At 36.2% G+C, this 21731-nt stretch overlaps 1 protein-coding gene across 3 annotated transcripts in view; it reads left to right on the top strand.

Moving 5' to 3' along the window:
• Positions 1-21731, top strand: part of PLCB1 (phospholipase C beta 1) — a 690893-nt gene that overhangs the window by 451492 nt on the left and 217670 nt on the right. For all 3 annotated transcript variants that reach the window (XM_082857476.1, XM_082857477.1, XM_082857478.1), the window contains one exon: positions 17861-17998. In XM_082857476.1, coding sequence (XP_082713602.1) covers positions 17861-17998 — 138 coding nt within the window. The remainder of the gene's footprint in view (positions 1-17860; positions 17999-21731) is intronic.

Genomic DNA, 21731 nt, shown 5'->3' with positions numbered 1-21731 from the left:
TTATCCCTTTTTTTCTTTTGTTGCTTGTGCTCTCAGTGTCTAAGAAACCACTGCTGAACCCAAGGTCACACAGATTTACACCTGTTTTCTTCTAAGATCTTTGTAGCTTTACCTTTTACATTTAGGTCTCTGATTTATTTTGAGTTAATATTTTTTTATATAGTGTAAGGTTTAGGTCCAGTTTCATTATGATAATGATAAGAAGTTTCATTTTAAATTAGTGTATTTTAATTAAGAAATTTGACAACTAAAATAAAAACCTTAAATGAATGCTAAACTGTAAGCATCTAAGAAATGTGCCATAATTTTTTCAGGCTTTCTAGAAAAATCAATCTAGTTTCCATATCACTGAGGGAATTTATACTTAAATTTTAACTTTTATTTTAATTTATAGAGGGTTAGGATGGAATAGAGGAGTATATATACATATACAAATATGTGCCAAGCTCTGTGTGAATGCAAAATTTTATTTTAAAGTAAAAGCCCTTGTGTTTTTAAGGTTAGGAAAGCATGTATGCAAGATGGACCTCATCAGGCCCCGTCTTCTTGAGTTATTAGTTATGAAATACAGAGGAATACTTCGGCTTTGATAAGGTTAAGCCTTAGTGTTAAAAGTCCTTATATAAGGTTAAAATTAAAAACTACATCAGTACCTTTAACAAAGGGATTACCAAGAGAGATTTCCACTGTACTCAGTTCATTCACATCAAGTTACCTGCTGTCTGATTATCTGAAAATGTTAGAAGCCTCTACTAAGACTTTATTGTAATAATAAATTAAATTATGGGTTACTCAATCCCTGAAAACATGATTTCCATATGTTTTTCATTTGTAGAAGCTGTAAAAACAACTTTTTCATGAGGACTAGGATTACCAGGAGGGCTAATAACATGAATTAGAAGAAATTTTATTGACCAAATACAGTTTATGGAGTTTTATTGGCTGAGTGTGCAGGAAATACTGACTCTTTGATCACTTTTCCTAGTATTTCTACTGGTATTTTCAGAACATTTCCTTTGCACTATTCATGTGTCTGCAAACTCTTAAGAGATACAGTCTTAAGAAAACTTTTCTACCAGATTTGTAGCTGGTTTTAACTTCCTTAAACACAATTAGGTGGCCGCCTTCAATGCTCCAAAAGCATTTATCCCATTACACACTAAGGATCTATGTACATTTCTCCTCTACCATATCATTAGAACCTTAAGGGCAAAGGTTATACCTCGGTAATAAACATACCCCTAGTATAGAGAATGGAAATACAAGCATAAAGTTTGTTGAATTAAAGCAGGGGGGAGGGGGGGAGTACAAATGAAAGAACACCTGAAAAAAAAAAGGTATTTTTATAGTATTTGTAAAGCTCTCAGAATATTCAGTTGTACATAGGTGAATCAATTCTTGTACTAAATGTCACCTAAGTAAACATTCACAGTTTTCCTGGGATTCTGTGATATAAAGATCCAAAAAGCAATTTTGAAGAAGGCTGACCTTAAGACCTCATCTTTGTTGTTCACTGGATGGACAAAGTAGGGAAAGGGTGGTATATAAATGTGAGATAGTTGTCTCTCCTCAACCCAATGCCCTATACATTTCAGGTCCCATCTTCTCATAGCCTTGTTTTCCTGCAACCTGCAGTCCTCTCCTCTACCATGACCAAGTGGAATTCTAGAGCAATAGGAGGCCCATTACCCTCTGCTTACACAGAAGCATTACATGCCCTGTGTTCCCTGGGTGCATTGGGTTATCATGGACCCACTAAACCCCATAGCTCTCCTTAAAAGCTATATATGTGCCAACATGTATGTACACTTTTCTTCAAGTACTCAGGTGTTAGAGTATGATCATTGTGGAGCCATTTCAAGGTCTTCTAAGAGTGTTAAGTTCAACAATAGCAACATTTGGGTACTGACTTCAGGGACATTAGCTATACTCATTAAGCATCCCTATGGGTATTGTAATAACCTCACAAGGGGAAATTCAGAACATAGGCTAGTGCTGGCTCCCTTCTGTGCTAGTATGTAACCTTCAGTCAATATCATAAGATTCTCTTACAAAGTCTAGCATTAGTAAATGCTCATCTATAGACTGAAAAGAAACTAGTAGCATAAGTTCCCATTTAAAAGAAAACTTGATTCTTAGTTGTTTTAAAAAGCATTTTCCTCATTATATTTTTCTTGATACTACAATAATGTATTAAAAGTGCATGGTCCTGGGCTTCCCTGGTGGCGCAGTGGTTGAGAGTCTGCCTGCCGATGCAGGGGACGCAGGTTCGTGCCCCAGTCTGGGAGGATCCCGCATACCGCGGAGCGGCTGGGCCCGTGAGCCATGGCCGCTGAGCCTGCGCGTCCGGAGCCTGTGCTCCGCGACGGGAGAGGCCACAGCGGTGAGAGGCCCACGTACCGCAAAAAAATAAAAAAAAATTAAAAAAAATAAAAAAGTGCATGGTCCTTGTAAACATTTGCAAATTACATAAAGGATATTGAAGAAATAAATGCTTATAAATTGAATATTTCTGTAATGTCAAGATAAGGAAAGTCTTTCACACATGACAATAAATCAGAAAATAATTAAAAAGACTGATAGATTTGAATATAAAATTGTTTTAAATTTCTGTAGGGGGAAAATACATCATGACAAGAATTTAAGACAAATGATTTAGAAAAAATATTACAACATATATGCCAGGCAAAGGGTCAATAAAAGCAAAAGCTTCTTATAAATTAATAAGAAACAGAGAAATAGCCCACCAGAATAGAGGGGTAACATCCTGAACAAACAGTTCATACTATAAAAGGCATGTGAATAGCCAATAAATAAAGAGGTACCCTCACAAGTAATTTTTAAAACAAATAAAAACAGTAAAAAGATACTATTTTTCTTCTAGTAGACTGCCAAAATGAAAAAATTGCCAATAACCCATGTTTGTGACCTCATCTGCTATTTGTGGGGCTGTAAACTAGTAAAGATTCTTTAGAGAGCATCTGGCAATATGTATCACAAGTTAAACATGGATACCCTTGACCCTGCAGTTCCCTGCCTAGGAATTTATCTCAAACAGATCTTCAGTCAAGTAGATGATAACATAGATACAAAGATGTTTGTTAAAGCATCGTTTATAATAAAAACCTGTCCAATGACGAAAGATATATTAAATAAATTGTGGTACATCTATATAATGGGAGGCAGCAGGATCGGTTTAAAAAGGCAATACATACCTGTATTTATATAAACATTTCATTAATATATTAAGTGGCCAAGATAAAAATAAATATGTGTAGTTTGGTCCCATTTATATACAATTATTTGGATATTTGGGTATGTGTCTAAGTAGAGAAATATTTATTTTTTTCACATTTTTATTGGAGTATAATTGCTTTACAATGTTGTGTTAGTTTCTGCTGTACAACAAAGTGAATCAGCTGTATGCATACATATATCCCCATATGTCCTCCCTCTTGAGCATCCTTCCCACCCTCCCTATCCTATCCCTCTAGGTCATCACAAAGTATTGAGTTGATCTCCCTGTGCTATGCAGCAGCTTACCACGAGCCATCCATTTTACATTGGTAGTGTACATATGTCAATGCTACTCTCTCACTCTGTCCCAGCTTCCCCTTCCCCCACTGTGTCCTCAAATCTGTTCTCTATGTCTGCGTCTTTATTCCTGCTATGCCACTAGGTTCGTCAGTACCATTTTTCTAGAGTCCATATATATGCATTAGCATATGTTTTTTTTTTTTTTTGCGGTACACGGGCCTCTCACTGTTGTGGCCTCTCCCGCTGTGGAGCACAGGCTCCGGACGTGCAGGCTCAGTGGCCATGGCCCACGGCCCAGCCGCTCCGCGGCATGTGGGATCCTCCCGGACCGGGGCACAAACCCGTGTCCCCTGCATAGGCAGGCGGACTCCCAACCACTGCGCCACCAGGGAAGCCCAGCATACGGTATTTGTTTTTCTCTTTCTAACTCCACTCTGTACGACAGACTCTAGGTCCATCCATCTCACAACAAATAACTCAATTTCGTTCCTTTTTATGGCCGAGTAATATTCCATTGTATATATGTGCCACATCTTCTTTATCCATTCATCTGTCAATGGACATTTAGGTTGCTTCCATGTCCTGGCTATTGTAAATAGTACTGCAATGAACATTGTGGTACATGTATCTTTTTGAATTATGGTTTTCTCAGAGTGCATGCCCAGTAGTGGTATTGCTGGGTCATATGGTAGTTCTGTTTTTAATTTCTTAAGGAACCTCCATACTGTTCTCCATAGTGGCTGTATCACTTTACATTCCTATTAACAGTGCAGGAGGGTTCCCTTTAGAGAAATGTTTAGAACTACACAGTCAACTTGCCAACCAGTGGCCTCACATGATTATTTAAATTTAAATTAATTTAAATCAGATTAAATTAAATTAGATTAAAAATTAACTTCCTCAATTGCAATAGACATATATCAAGTGTTCTATAGGCACTTGTGGCTAATGGCTACCATATTGGACAGCACAGATACAGAACAATGCCATCAACACAGAAAGTTGTATTAGGCAACACTGATCTAGAAAGATGTTTTCCAACATGTTTTCAGTGGTTGCTTCTGGGTGGTAGAATTCAGAGTTAATTTTATTTCATTATCCTTTTCTAAATTACTTGAATTTTTTAATAAGTGTATGCCACATCTTCATATTCAGAAGTTATTTTCATCTGAAAAAAGAAATAGCATCTTACAATGTAGATATGAGCATTGCTAATAGTTTGTTATATTTCTTTTGAGTGCTCTCTGTACTTATAGTTGCACCGAATTAACACCATGTGTACAAGTTCTTAGGGTTGCTTTTATACCTAATATTACACCATCAACATGATTTTTAAAAGCTGAATAAAATTCCATCCTATGTGCTTAAGTGATTTTTGTTTTATATGTTGCCTTAAAAATATTACTAAAATATTTAAGAGTTTTGCAAATCACTTGGATTTGGGGAAATCAAATTCATAATGAAATTTATAGTTCTTTTGTTATAGTTACATAAACATCTAATATATCACACTTCAAAGATGCTTTTTTTGTTCTAAATCACTATTCAGAACCACCCTCATAGAACATAATAGCCTTAGAAATCAGTGTTTTTGATGAAGTACCTTTATAATTCAATCACCCACTTCCACTATTGAATGTAACAATGCACAGAAATCTTTGTTAACATCTTCTTCTGTGGAGACTTATCCAAAATGTATCACCTCTCTTTAAGTCCTTTAGAAGCTGTTCTTTAAATGTACATACTTCATTTAGCTTCCTGGGGCTACATTTTGATAAATATAAAGTGATTTTAATGATGTGAATCAAAGGAAAAAAAATATTTGAGGGATTAAAGAACAATGACCCAAAAGCCATGTAAGAGGAGAAAGTGTAACAAATCCACTTGGCATCTTACTCTTCAGGTTGTTTTTGCTGTATTTAGAGTTCTATCCAGAATAAAACTGAAATCAGGGGCTCTGTTTCTGTAGCCATTCTCTGGTAGATAAGGCTTTTGCAATTGGATTTATGAACCACAAACAGGAATAGTCTCCAAAGCACCTCAGACTTAGTGTATTAAAAACCCAACTCATTACCATACCATCTACTCCCCTCAAACCTATTCCTTCTCCAGGTGTCCCTGTGTCTCTTGGCTACACCACGTCTCAGTTGTTCAGAACCTGCTAACACCTCCATCTCTTCAATCGCAATACCCAATCTAACATCAGGTCAAGCTAGTTTTGCCTCTTCCATGTCTTTCAAATGTGTGCAGCTACACCACGATGCCCCTGAAATGCTGCAAGTGCCTCCCTTCCAATCTGTCCTCTATGTTCTAGCAAATCACACCGTGTTCTTCCTCTGCTTGAACCTATTCAATGGCTTCCCTTTGTTCAAAGGCTTAGAACTCCCTAAGCAGCACAGACCATACCTCTTAGTATAGTCTGGCTCCCTACCTATCTCCCAGGTTCATTTCACGCAAACTCCCTTCCCGCTTTGAACTTTCTCTTGCTTTGAACTTTCTCTTACTTGATTGTCTTCCTCCACCCACAAGGCATTTACATATGCTGTTTCCCCTGACTGAAGGGCTTCTTACTACTCTTCCTTTACCTGCTTAAGACTCCTCCTCATTTTTCAAATTTTAGTTCACCTAATACACCTTTAAGGAAGCCCTCCCTTATTCCATTAATTATATCATAACAAGCTCTGTCTTGTTTATTTAGAGACTCTTTGATTAATTTAATGCTTGTGTCCTAACCAGATTATAAATATCACCAGGGTGTATAGTATCTGTTTTCTTTCCCTAATGTAGCTTCATCAACCAGCACCATGCCAGGTAAACAGCAGGTACTTATAAGCATTTGTTCACAGGATGAATAAAGAACTTGTGGCAGATGCCCACAAATACTAGGAACTCTCTAAATGTTCTTCCACAAAGGAACCTTTGGAACATCTGTCAATAGCAGAGTGTCTCTAGACAACCAGACTCTCTAACGAGCAGAAAACCATGCTAGTCATTGTACTTTGGAGTGAAATGCTCTTATTACATTTCACTTTGAGTTGGACTATAATTGTATTTGAAGGTGAGAGCCCAGGACCCAGCCCTATAGGTTTAGAGCCCAGGAAGCTGGGATCTACCCAACAGAACCATTCTAGGGGAGTACCCAGAGTGAGGTCCTCTTACATGTGTCAGATAAGTCCCGAGGAGAGCAATCTGTGACAATAAAGCAATTGCGAAGCAATCTCCAACCAGAAAGAAAACCAGAAAGAAGCTAAAATAGATAAATTGATGCCTATAGAGATTTGAGGTGATGCTGTTCAAACAGACACGTTTCCCTATTTCCCAGAAACATAGCAGTCTCTTTTAACTTTTATAGACCACCTCTGGACACAACCAGTGACGAGCTGGAGCCAGCTCATACCAGTTCATGATAGTCAATTGTTAAATTTTTGGTAAATGTGCTAATGGTTGTTAAACACAGCCATTATTATAAATTAAATAAGATGAATTTGCCACTAAATAAATTTTATTAAAAACATAGATAATAAATACTCAACACTCATCACTTTCTATTTATTTTGTTATATTTTATGATTATCTATGATCTTCAGGCTATTTATAGCTCTTGTATCTGTACAGTGAAATATTATATAATAGTGTTCTACATCTGTAGCACATCTGTACATCTCTTTCCACTTCTGAATCCAATGATGTTATTTGGGTAGTTTAAAATTGGCTATAGTGGCAGTATTTACATCATGAAAAGTGGTAAGTGCTACAATTCAGGGATATGGGGGTTTTTGTTCTTGTTGTTTGTTTGCTTGGGTTTTTGGGTTTTGTTGGGATTTTTTCCTTTGAAAGCCTTAAACATGTACCAGCATACCATGAGAGGCAACCTATTCATGGCTCAGTGCAATCCATTTTTTGTACTTAATTGTTGAAATTAGCCAACAATGCTAGGAAATCACTAGATTGAAGTGAAACTCTGAGCGAATCTTCCAATATCTTCTACAGTATATTTCGCAAGAAGGTATCAAGTGGGAATCGTTAAAAGAAAAGAAAGGAAAGTGCTTGAATCCTCTTACACCCACTTTGTAGACTACTCTGTTTCTTGAGTCCCTAAGTCAGTGTTTGCTATGAATTAATCATAAAGCAAGTATTTGAATGAATCGGAGAACTCAAGAAGTGGAATAATTTGAATTGATCCTTGACAGTAGGATGATTTCTCTTTATATGAAACTGGGTTACATTACAGTTCATCCTAAAACAGTCCATGCCTCAAATGTTGTCTTCTTAAGATGATATAAAAATATGTAGTTTGCCAGTTTCCAAAGGCTTTACAAATCCCCCAGGGAATACTTTGGTAGGGGAGAGAAAAGATGACTGAGTGGGAAGGAGGGAAAAGGTGACAGAGGGATAAATGATATTTGAGAACAAAGTTAAAATAAATTACTTCAAAACTGATTAGTGCAGGTCGACAAGTAAAATGCAAAGAATTGGCTACTAACGTCCTGGGAATACTTACTTGTTTTTTTGTACAATTTTTTAAAATTTTGAGAGCTTCATAACTCATTGAATTCTTTTTACATTCCAGTTTAGAATTGTACTAGCAATCTTGGTGATACCGTAATGGCATGGGGATATTATTAACCTGCCTGATTTTACTGACTAGACACATTCAGATAACTCTCAGGATAATTGTTTTCTCATGGAAAGTTGAGATGACAACTTTGGTCTTCATGTGTAATGTTGGATTATTTTGATGGATGGATAGCAAAGAATTTTAGAAGACATTTTCTTACTTTCAAAGAGAAGAACACACATAAAAAGGCATATTTAAGACAGGGCTTATTTAGATGCTATTTGTTATTTCTTATAAAAGTAGACATCAAACCTCCTCCAGACTTTGAATTATAAAGAGCTTTATAATACCTGTGTTTCTGAAGGAATAATACATTATTGATCTTTATTCATTATGGAATATAGTTAACTCATTTATCTAGAGTAACGGAAAATAAAAGAGATATAAATAAAACAAAGAGATAAATGTGAAAATCAAATAATATTTAATCTTGAAATATTTTTAGAACCTTTAGTAGACACACATTCATATCTATATTTAGACACTGCTAGATAACTTATCTATTTACTTCAAACTCCTTTAGTTACCTATAGCAAATTGACAGGAAAATTTCTTTCCTTTAAGCTCCTATATCCCTTTTATAATTTTAATAAGAAAAAGATAAACAGCTGACAATTTTTCACTGCTATTTTTCATGTCATACTTAAAATGAATTAATTACATCAGTCACCACAAAAATATGTGAATTCTTTCTTTATACGTGACACAGTACAGTTTGCAGATTCAATTTTGATTACCACACTAATGCTTTAAGGTGAGAAGACATTATTATCATCCATATTGAGTAAAAACTAAGCTGAAACTCAGAGAAAAAAAATAGCCTAATTTTCAAAGCTAGTTGAACACAGGAGCCAGAAACATAAAAGTTCTAGAAATGTCTTTTAGCACTCTTTAAATTATGCTTCCCATGGAAGAGCAAATTAAGGAAAATATAAAGGAAAAGTGTGTGTGTTTAAATATAATATAATAAATAGATAACAAATGTAAATACAAATATATGTCTTGCTTGATAAGTCACAAAGTAAGTAAATATATATATGTGTGTATATATATGTACATATATATATTTGTAGTAACATGTTCTGGTGTCCATAAGAAATCAAATTATTCAGTAGATGCCCCTATATTGTCTTTCATTTTCAGGCTATTGATTTATTTTTCACATACTCACAGCTTGTTATGTGCTGCCCTGAGCACTTAACATATAATTATTCATTTATTCTGGTAACAGAGGAACTGAGTCAGAAGGATTAAGAAAACTCACGAGGTTACATTGCTTTTAATTGGCGCATCTGAAACTCAGAGTCAGATAGACAGGATACAATTTCTGCTGTCTCCCTCAAAGTGTCAGAAGTCCTTAACATCTACGCTAAGCACGTGGATTTTCCAGAAACTGCAAAGGGAGCATTGTTTGTGTTTGTCATTGTTGAGGAATTGTTGGGCCTTCTTTTTTTAATATGCTTGATTTTCGCTTCTGTTCTGAGGTTTCAGAAGCCCCTTTGGTGCCCTCTAATTGTATCAAATACCGTATAAGGAGGTAAATCCCACAACAAAATAGGAAAAAAAAAAATCTCACTAATTAAAGGACTCATGGACCAGAGAGAACTTAGTAAATATTATCTGCATTCTTTTAACAAACAGGCTTCATTATTCTAAAACTTGGAAACAATGATAATGAAACTTACCCAGAAGCACCACGCTCCCCCTCAACCCACCCCACTCCCCAAAATGTAATGCATGTCACCCGCTCTGTGGGGGATTTTAACCAGGACGGAGCATATGCGGACTAATTGCCTGCTTTGCACACACCGCTAGCCCTCAGGACATGTGGCTTTTTATGCACTGGAGTGGAAATGACGGTGTATATGAATTTTGCTGGGAGTTAGGTGGTTGCATGTGTCACAGAAGGCCTGGGGAGAGTTTGAAACATGAATGACAAGCTATCTATACTTTAGAATTTTTAAGTTTGACAAATACTGACTCCATGAGGAGGAGGAAGCTCACTTCTTTTCCCACTGACTTTTTTAAAAAAACTGCTATATATTTCATGCACTTTGACTTTCAGTAAAGATTACTGTACAAATGATGATTGAACTTGGCTGTTTGGCTTCCATTCTTTTCTAGCAAGACAAGTGGTACCACTAGACCATATTTCTTTCCTATTTTAATTTCACATTCGGATTATTTTGTATTTTTAGGAACTGCCTAAAATATCACTAAGGGAGATGACTTGAATGGATGCTGATTTATTTGTTTATTCTGCCATTTGAAATATTTGCACTATTTTTATATCAGCTCCATCAAATTGGCTACGCTTTTTAACACAATGTGATACAGAGAGGGCTTAGACTTTATGATCCACTGTACCCGGTGGCAAATCTTCCTTCCCCCATTTTACAAAACTGGGCAAATTACTTTACCAACCCCCAAACCTCAGAGTTCTCATTTGCAAACTGAGGGGAAGAAAAACATAGCTACCTTTCAACATTAGTTTGCAGATGAAGCAGAGGGAAAAATATAGAACAGCTAGGATGGTGCTTGACAAACGATTACTAATTAGAACTTACTGTGGCTATATTTATTATTTTTTATAGAGAACTGATCAGTTAGGAATCTAAATCTATTTGCCCTAATGAAATTCCTTCAAATGTAGATCCCATAGAATACATGAAGATTAATCAATATCAACACCAAATTTTATTTCTTACAGTCATTCCTTCAACAATGTAACAGACATTTTCTGTGCACTCATATTCCACTGGCCCACCCCAGCGTTTACCTGTAGAGTTCCTACATAGTCCTGAGAATGTTTTCTGGCCGTAATGCAAGGGAGTGGGCATCCCAGAAGAGATGCTCCATCAACAAGAGATGGGAGTTGACAGGTCGGTACTCCAGTTTCCAGGATCCTTGGGGGTATGTTCACACAGTCTTAGGGTTGCGCTGGTTGGATTGAGCCTCAGTTGCCCAAAGTGGTAATCTGCTCTATATCCTACATACTGTAAACATGCTATCTATTGGCTTTCTTTCCTCCTTGTCTTACTCTCTCATTGTACTTCCTGTGATCACCTCCAAAGTAATGTATCAATACTTGCCCCCAGATCATTGACCCAGGTCTGTTTCTGAAGCATCAAGAGAAGCATCCTGTTAGCTGAGCATGTGTACTGCGACCTAGGAACCTAGCTCAGATAATGCAACTTCTTGAAATAACAACATTTGTGCAGCTCTAACAAGTATCACTTGGACATCTCTACATTCTGGGACTTACTTGTTCCCAGGAATCCAGGCAGCTTATTTTAATCCCCTTTTTATTCTCCTTCTGAGTGTCAGCTGGCTGAATGCCTCCAGCACCCACTTCCTCTTTCTCTTCATTCTTTGAAACTACGTAACTCTGAAACTACGTTAAAACCACACCCTGAGATTGTTCACTGAAAGGAGGAAAACCTCAAGCGGTTAAATTTTACGTTAATCACTAGAATGCTAGTTGGAGATTTTCCTTGAATTTATCTCTCTCTCCTCTGTAGCCATTCCCAAGGATAAACAAAATTTTAGCTGCATGAATATGCCTATGATCAAGGGGAATATTTTTCAGGGTGATTGCATTTACATTTCTTCTAAAGTATTTTTTTTCTTTTAGATTTGAACAGTCTGTTAGTTTTTAGCTCAATAAACTCATGTCTGGCACCTTCAGGACACTTTATTGTGGATGGAGATGCATAGCCAGGCCAACTAAATGTTTTCTTCTCCTCCAATAGATTTTTTTACTTGTACATGGAGGCCTCCCATGAGTGCAGTGAAGACTGTGTATACAACTTCATCACCACTCTATCCAAACAAGTATAAATAATCTTGTTATGATAATGCCTCTGTGAGATATGAAGGACTGTACTGCTCTTTTTCTTTCTAGTATTTGCCCATAGTCACTTTTCTTTGTCATAGTCAGTCTGTTCTCACTTTGCTATTTCCTCCATCTAAAGAAATAGCTGAAAACTATTCAAGCCACCCCCGTCCTCACTTACAGGAAAAAATGGATAAACAACGTCCTCCAAGTCTTCCCTTCTGTGTAGGAGAATGTTCATGGCACCGCATTTCAGAGTTAAAAATCCATGCAAGTGGAAACTTTTATCTGAAAAGGCTTGCTGGCTGTGTGAGCTGCCTAAACTACTGGTATATCCTGAAGAAGAGAATAGCATTCCTCATGACGTTCATAAAAAAGAGCAAAACTTTTGCAATGAGAGATGTGAGAATAAGTATTGATTCCAAGGGGTTTGTTCATCTATGTTTTATTTTCCAAAAGGCAAATGTTAAATTCAAAACCTTGATGGAAAACCACCCTTGACATAAGTTTATATCTTTCTTTCACAACAGATTTAAATAAAGCATAAGCATGCTAATGTCATTTTAATCTAACAAGGAATCTATCTCTTTCATTTCTGACTGTTGTACTGAGTGTTAATAAAAAGACTTTTATATACCTGGTTCTTTATCTGAATGATGGATTAAAGTTACATCTATATAATTTTAATTCAGATCAAAAATATTGTATTAAGTGCTGGGAATAAAATTAACCTAATATGCAAATTCTTCAATAAGCCTAACATCCAGTAAAGATATATTTTATGGGAATGAAAAATGAGTGAGGTATATTTTCTGCACCAAGAATGTTTTTGGTATCAAAATGAAATCTAAGGTCTTGAAAGATTTTTTTTTTATTTTGCATATATCTGACATACAAATAAAATAGCTTTTCTTTGAAAGTCATATATATTAAGGAATGAAGGTTGAAACTGGGATTTGACTCTTTTAAAAATCATCTTTTAGCATGTGATTATCCTTTTTATTAATTTCTATTTTGTCGAATGAAATGTTATAATTATATAATGCATACCTGTGTCTCAGGTGTAGATGGGTCTTGACTTTCTTCAGTTGCCTATTACCTAGAAATGGGAATCATTAATCTGAGCAACTTTGCTTTCTTTGCAGCAGAACTGAAGTAATTTAATCACGAATCCTAATGATTAAGAGAAAATGAACTTATTTAGTCAGACAGTCTCTATTTTGTAACACTTATGGGAATGAATAGAGATGATCCTTCACTTAACATTAAAATTACACTTAAATTATAGCTGCCAGGATTCTTAGTTGGTCTGGCTAATTCCAATTGTGGAGACACATGTAGGAGATTCTCTGGGGAAAGCAGGCCTGAGTGCCAGCTTAGTGAAACTGAAATTTCAAGTTCACCTCACCTCTTTTTTTTTTTTTTTCTGAGCTATATTCTTTAGTGTTCTGCAACAGAGATATCGGACATTTTTATAGAGTTGTGGGGATAGCTTGTTTTCTTTGTAAAATTTTCAAAGAATTTATATCATTGCAGGGACCAAGAAATATGTTTGAACTTGGTAGTAACCTACGTAGGTAAATCGTTTTCTGAAAACTGGTCAGGAAGTTCAATCAATGAGAAACAGAAATAAGATTCCTTAGTAGAACAGATTTTGGGAAGAGGGTGGTTTTTATGCAAACTGTCTATAGGTTTTTGTTATTGTTACAACATATTTTGATTTTGTTTGTTTTTGAAATGCAGCCACCCATATCCCCAGACCAGAGAAACAACTCCTGAGAGACAACCATTTTTTAGACATATTTACTTTATTTTTTGTTTGTTTTTGTTTTTGTTTTGGCCATCCCACGTGGCTTGCGGGATCTTAGTTCCCAACCAGAGATTGAACCCCGGGCAGTGAAAGCACCGAGTCCTAACCACTGGACTGTCAGGGAACTCCCTAGACATGTTTACTTTAAATCCTTCCACTTACAAGTTTCTCCAAACACTGAGTGCCTTTGCTGTTTATTCTTCTAGATAATTTCCCCCTTTTGCCTATTCTCTGAGGGTCTCCTTTGCTGAAAACAACTGAGGGCAACTTTTGGTACTTGAAAGGACAGATACCTTTTCCAACTATACCCTTCACATAACAGTCTGCTCAGTAATGAGGAATGAGATTTGAAGCCACCACATCAGCTTGGGATGTTGTGTTCAGAATAGAAAACAGTACAGGTAAAAAGAAAAGTGAAGTCATGTGTTAAGAGAGATTTCTAACATAACCATGTTTGGTGTTGTTAAAAATGAAATAGATGAAGAAAAGGTACAATTTTAAAGAGAAATAAAATGATTAATGATGGAAAAGAAAGTAAAATATTGTTTAAAAATTAGTATGATCCATCACCAAGAAAAGGTATTAGTAAGAAAGTTGCTTGTTATATATTTAAACGATTTCTCTGCTTGCTTTCAGAACTACATAACTTTAAAATATTGTGGTTTCTCTTTAAAATATTGTGGTTTCTCTTGAATTTCTAAATTTTATTTCTAAAATTTCTTGCTCCTCCAGTTCATGCTCAATACTTTTAAAAAATTTATTATTGATGTATAAATGTTAACTATCTCAGATGTAGATAGATATATAACAATGAACCCTCAAATACCTACCCCTCAGATTCAGTCATCATCATCATTTTGCCAGCCTGCATTATCTTCCCAATCCTATATATATATATATATATATATATATATATATATATATGTAACCATTAAACCATTAGTGGGAAAACTTAACAGAACTGCCACAAAGAGTTGGTCATCTTTCCCAAAACTTCCTGTTGACTGTACCTAACAGTATTGTTAGGGACAGTATGAATCCCCGAATCCCTCTTCCAGAATTATCTTCTATTCTAGGCACCTTCCCTCGGTCCTCTGTACTTGCCCGGGGTTCCTATTTCTCAAGGAAAACTCAAATGAATCCCTGAGCCCCACACCTAGTCCCTGAAGTTCTGAGAGGTGACACTCTTTAATCCATCAACTATTAATAAGTGGGCAAAAGTATTTTTAATGGATATGTGAATTAGGCAGCAAAGTAGTAGAGAAGGAAGAGAAAATACTTGAAAGAGAAAAGAGCCAGAGGGTGAGTCACATGGCTGTCAATGGAAGGAAAGAAAGGATACAAAGTATAGAGTGCATTCAATTCCAAATATTGTCCCATTAAATGTTGTAGAACCGAAGATATTGGTGGACTTTGTAATCACTGATTTAACACTAGGGATTTATAATTACAAGTTTCAGGTGGTTTCTGAAGTTTATTTTTCTCTTCTAAGTACACACAAAAAAATTTTTAAGTACTGATCAAATGTATTTTCTCTTTGAAACTTGCCTCAATGGTGATCAAAACCTGAGATGCAGTTGTTTCACAGAACAGCTGGTATCATTCTTTAATTAGCCTTCACAAAAAGTCCATTCTTTCGGAACATTCTCCTTTAATCTTTCATTAATGGTAAAATGTTAAACATTTCCCTTTTTGCTATGAGTGTTTATTTAATATTTTTTTTACTGTGTTCCTCTCCTTTTCTAGGTCATGCAAATTGATACTTTTGTGATAGCATTTGATCTTTCAAGGAGGCCTGATGTTCTTGATAAATTCTCAGCTTGTTAGTCAAGTTGAAATTTTGATTATATTGGGCACAGCTTTGAAATGGGATTTCCTCTCATCATAACTTACCTGAAAATGTTTCTCTTCATTCGGCCAAACAGAGGAGAAAGTTTTATTAACTAAAGAGAGAATTAATGTCACCAAATCAAATAACTCAGCTGGAAACGTTTTGTTGTTTCTTTCTTGGTTTTTTCAAGTTTGCTTTTTCTTTATAAGGGTGCTGTATATAAAAACCTCAGAAGGGAGATCAGAATAACCAGCCTAAGTCATTAAGCCCTGTTGGCCCAGCATTTAGCTAAATAAATAAGAATGTAAATTTATTCCTTGCTCAGAAGCTGGCTGAAAATTTGCTAAGTGATTGACTTAATGCTAATTTTCTGCATGAAGCTCTTATCTTCTTCAAGGCCTGTATGAAAGGAAAATAAATTCAGCCAAAATGGCGGAGCCCTATGTAGATTTTGTTTTGAATTCAGAAAGTTTGGAAACCTCCTTTGCCCAGCAGGACTATAGCTCCAAAGGATCCATACTTATTATGTCACAAAGAAGTCAACTTGCTCTGAAAAGACTGAAGAATTTCTCTATGTCCAAATTCCAGTACTTTTTGAGGATAGAACTGAAATAACATATTCATGGCAGGTGCCGCCATGTGGCTCACTTTAACAGTCCTCTCTGTCAGTGTTCAGTGTGGAGAAAGTCCATGCTGTGACCCTCAGCTAGGTTTCTGCCCCAGCCCTAGGTGGCATTGTTGTGTTTTGATTCTGCCAAACCACCCTTTTCATTTCAATGTGTTCATGAATTGAGAAGGATGAGATTTTGCATTTCACTATGTGATTCATGGGATGATTGGGGGAAATAAAGGGAGAATTGTGACACATAAAAATGTGTTACTGAATGACAGTATGACAGAAAGAGCTCTTGACTTAGGACCATAAGTCTTTTTTCCAGCTTTATTGAGATATAATTAACACACAATATTGTGTAAGTTTAGGTGCACAGCATGTTGATTTGTTACATTTATATATTGCAAAATGATTACCACCAGATTGTTAGCTAATGCCTCCATCACCTCACATAATTATCATTTCTTTTTTGTGGTGAGAACATTTAAGATCTACTCCCCTAGCATTTTTCCAATATATAATACAATATTATTAACTATAATCACCATGCTATACATTAGATCCCCAGAACTTATCTTATATCTGTAAATTTATACCCTCTGACCAACATCTCCCCATTTTTCCCACCCTCCAGTCTCTGGTAACCACTACTCTAATCTCTGTTACTATGAGTTCAGCTTTTTTAAAATAATATATAAGTGATATCATGCAGTATTTGTCCTTCTCTTTCTGACTTATTTCACTTAGCATAATACCATGAGGATCGGGACTTCCCTGGTGGAGCAGTGGTTAAGACTCCACGCTCCCAATGCAGGCGGCCCAGGTTCTATCCCTAGTCAGGGAACTATATCCTACATGCATGCCACAACTAAGGAGCCCACCTGCTGCAACTAAGACCCAGCACAACCAAATAAATAAATAAATAAATATAATATTAAAAAATACCATGAGGATCTGAGGATCATAAATCTTTATGCAGAAATTCTCTCTTCACAACCTTTGGGCAAGTTATTTCACCTCTCTGGGCCTTTCTGGGTTGAAGGACTTCAACTCATACCAGTTTCTAGTAAGAATAAAAGGAAACTTTACCTAGAGATTATCATACTAAGTGAAGTAAGCCAGACAGAGAAAGACAAATATCATATGATATTGCTTATATATGGAATCTAAAAATGTGATGCAAATGAACTTATTTACAAAACAGAAATTGATCCACAGATGTAGAGAACAAACTTATGGTTACCAAAGAGGAAAGGAGGGGGGAGGGATAATTTAGGAGTTTGAGATTAACATATACACACTACTACATATAAAATAGATGATGAACAAGGACCTACTACATAGCATGGGGAGCTCTACTCAGTTTTTGTAATAACCTATAAGGGAAAAGAATCTGAAAAAGAATATGTATACGTATATATCTCCAAATCACTTTGCTGTACACCTGAAACTAACACAAGATTGTCAATCAACTATACTTCAATAAAAATTTAAAAATTAAAAAAAAAGAATAAAAGGCAACTTTGTTTTTAAGGCGTTCTAACTCTAATTCTTTTGATATTATGCTCTAAAATCTCTAGCTAAGACTAAATATTTCAACATTTATTATTATCCAGGACCCCAAATTACGTGAACTTCTGGATGTGGGGAACATTGGGCGCCTGGAACATCGCATGATAACAGTGGTGTATGGGCCTGACTTAGTTAACATCTCCCATTTGAACCTCGTGGCTTTCCAAGAAGAAGTGGCCAAGGTATGTGGATTGAAACTTCTGAAGCTTGTCACCTCGATCTGAATCCGTATGACATTGTCCTGATTCCTATGAAAGACTTTGAGTTTTTGTCATATTTAGCATGTGTTAAAATTCCATCTAAAAATCATTCTGCTGCCAAGTAGAAGTGTAATTCAAACACTTCCAAGTAATGGCATTGGCTTAGAATAATGGATATTTTACATTAGAAAATAAGGCTTTTTATATAATTTCTTTGCAAAAGAAAATATAGATGAAACCACATTCCATTTCACCTAAGCATCTTATCCCAACCTATTTTCTCTTAGCCTTACCATCTTCTTTCCATCCCTCTCCTAGAGGGCAGACATTTCAGTACCTATTTAACTTCTTTTACCATGTGCACACTTAACCCATGATTATGCACATAGTAGCTGCTCAATTAATATGGGAAAGAATGAAAAGTTTAAAATTTTAAATAACAATTTTAAATAATAATAAATATTTATTCAGCCATGGACTAGAAAGATGAATTAGACATCGCCCTCTCCATTAAGGAGTTGCTAGTTTACTAAGATAGTGGGGCCTTTCAGATGCATACAGAAATAACTAGAACAAAGGCAAGATATATCAAACAAGAAGCTATGAACTTCTGGGAAACTTGGACTCAAGTTTGATGCTTTCTCTAAAAATGTCCAGCTGCCATTAGAAGAGAACTGAAATGAAAATATTGAAAGAAAAGGTTTCTTTTTCCATGTTTATAGTTTATAAGATACTAATGATGATCCTGACCCTTCATACAATTTCTTTCCAGAGTTAAGAATATGAATCTAGGAACACTTTGAAGTCTGCAGATCATGTCTGTGCCCTTACACAGCTTCTCACATCATGGATCAGAACTATGGGGTCATGTCATGCTGGTGTTCATTGCCTGAGCATTATGATCTATAATTTTTTAAGCCTCAGTGCTCTGACATTTTTTTGAGCTACACCAGATAATCTGACCTGACCTCTAATTCTTCAGTGATTATGGTAGAGGTTTATTTCCAAAAGTTGCATAACATCAACTTCAATTCTTATAATGGAATACATAAAATGCCAACTAGTTTTGACACATTGAGGTCTTTAGAAACTCCTCATCAAGACTGTGTTACAAACCCCATCTATTTTCTCTCTTTAAGAACCAAGTCACCCATTTACTTCTATGGTATAATTTATGCTTGGAGAGAGACTTCTGTTCAATGAAACATTGTCTGTGTGACAGCATTGTACTTGCCTTGCAATCATTCTTATTCTGATACCTGCTGGTATTCTGTTGAGTGTATACACTTCACTTCTCAATATATGTATGTATGGATGAATATAGATAAACAAATACTAAATATTTCTAAAATATTTTAAAAATATCATTCCTGAAATACAGTCATATTCAGTTTCTTAAAAAAATGACCAATTCATGATATTCATTAACTCTCAGTTAAAAGCATTCACTAAATGACAGTGACTTTCAGGGAGGCTTTTACTATGAGTGAATATAGTTTTATATTACAAACCAATCTGCTATCTTATATTGCGTTAAACCTTTGTGCGGTTGAGTTGAAAACATTTTAATTTCCTCCTCGCTGTGGGCTTCTGCTCACTAATTGTCTTTAGGGATTTTGATTACTGAGCCCTGTAGTATTCCCTGTCAGAAATGAATCTATAGACGTTTTTCCAGCAGCTACTTGCTTAGTATAATTAATGAAGATACAGAATATGTTTTGCCTTCCCAGACTGTGATATTCTATAGGATATTTTTCCTCCATTGAAATTGCTCAGCCAGAAGATTAAAATTTGCAAACACCATGTACTCTGAAAGCTTAATTTCCACCCTTCTAGTTGTCAGCACTGTCTCATAACATCACACCTTCTGTTTAGTCTCTGGAGCCAACATACCTAGTACCTTGCATAGTGCCAGCACCAAAGGAAACAGTTTCCCTCATTATGTAGAACACCCGACAGGAACCTGAGCTTCTTCGAAAGTCAAATGTCTTCAGAAAAAATTGTTTACCAAGGGATTCTGGCTCATTCATTCATTCAACACACATTTGTCAGGTGCCTTCTGTGTTCCAGTGTCAGGGACACAGCATTCTGGAGGAAATAAATAGATAAATCACGATGATGAAGTACACTTACTATGGGTCAGATGGAGGTCTGTGTGGAAGGATATAGCAGGAGGAGAGGGTATGAGGATGGAGGAAGGGAATTATTTCTTCATGGAGTGCTCAGAGAAGGCAAAAATCTGAAGAAAGTTGCTCAATTGAAACAATATCATAGATTCCTGAGAAATCTCTTGAGTCGATTAAAATTTTTTTTATCAGAACCCAGACTTCAGCTTTCCTAAATATATTATTCCAGATTTGCGTGCTTTCTTTCTTACATAAATCACTTGAGATTGAATTTTTTATTTATTCTTTAAGAGAAGTGACTCCTTTCAAAGGTGGATTGGGAGAAAGCTGTCTTTCAATTTTTCCCTCTGTAGTTGGACTAAAAGAGTGGTATCTTTTGCAATTAAGTAAAAGTCACTCTTCTTGTTATGAAGCATGATTTGCCAACTCTCTGTGTCCTGAAGATGGACTTTCCCTGATCCCTCGAGGGATACTTCCCTTTAATATACCTGGAAAATGGGTGGTTTGTTTCACATTTGCCCTCTGAGTCTCACACTTCTCCCTGCATCTCTTGCTGCCCTGAGGACCAATGAACACATCCACATTTGCTACCCCTGGAACTCCTGGACTTCAGTCCCCCTCTCTGGGATGCCCTGACCCCTCCTCAGAGCTTCAGGGGGGAGGTGAATACCATCATCCTTCCCTTTACTCTCCCACTGTCAATTCCCAACAGTCCTCCACGCACAGCTACGTGAATCCTGGCAAAGGTGGAGGTACCAGCAAAGGAAACTAGCAAAGGCAACAGAAGTCGATTTCTTGTATTGTAATGTAGGCTTTTGAAGGACTTTGGCTTTTATTTTGAGGGAGATGGAAGCCATTGGAGGGTTTTGAGCAGATGGTGGACTTGGTCTGACTTAACTCTTTAGTCAATAATGGACCACAAGGGCGGAGGCAATAATGGAAGCAGGGAGATCAGGTAAAAAACTGTAGAAATATTTTAAGTGGGTTATTAGTATCTTGGACCAAGGGGGAGCTATGTAGGACATAAGAAGGGGTCTGAATATCTATATCTACATCTACTTAAAGGAAGAATCCAGAGCATAAACAATTGCAATTGTATGTTGCATGTGAGAGAAAGAGAAGAATCAAGGATGATGTTAGAGTTTTGATGCAAGAGACAGTAAGGATGGAAATGCCACTTACTTCATAAGGAAAGTTTAAAGTAGAACACATTTGGTGGTATACAACAAGGCTTCAGCTTTGATTATGTTCAATTTGAGATTATTATTAGATACCCAAAGAAACATGTTGAGTAGGCAGTTAGATATATGAACCTGGGGTTCAATGCCAAATATAATGCAACAGTTTGGAAGTCATCAGGTTATAGATAGTATTTAATGAGGCAGGATGAGCTCAGCCAGGAAGTGACTGTAGATACAGAAGATGTCCAAGACCTGAGTCACTGATACTCCAACATGAAGAGATTGAGGAGATAAGAAAGAATCAGAAAAAGTAGACTGAGAAGGAGTAGCCAGTGAGGTGGCAAAGAGGCCAGTATGTGTATTTGGAAGCCAGGTAAGCAAAGTGTTTCAAAAAGAAGAGAGTGAGCA

This window comes from Leucopleurus acutus (genome assembly GCF_964270905.1).
Source record: "Leucopleurus acutus genome assembly, chromosome: 16".
NCBI lineage: Eukaryota > Metazoa > Chordata > Mammalia > Artiodactyla > Delphinidae > Leucopleurus > Leucopleurus acutus.
This window is presented reverse-complemented; position numbering and strand designations above follow the sequence as displayed.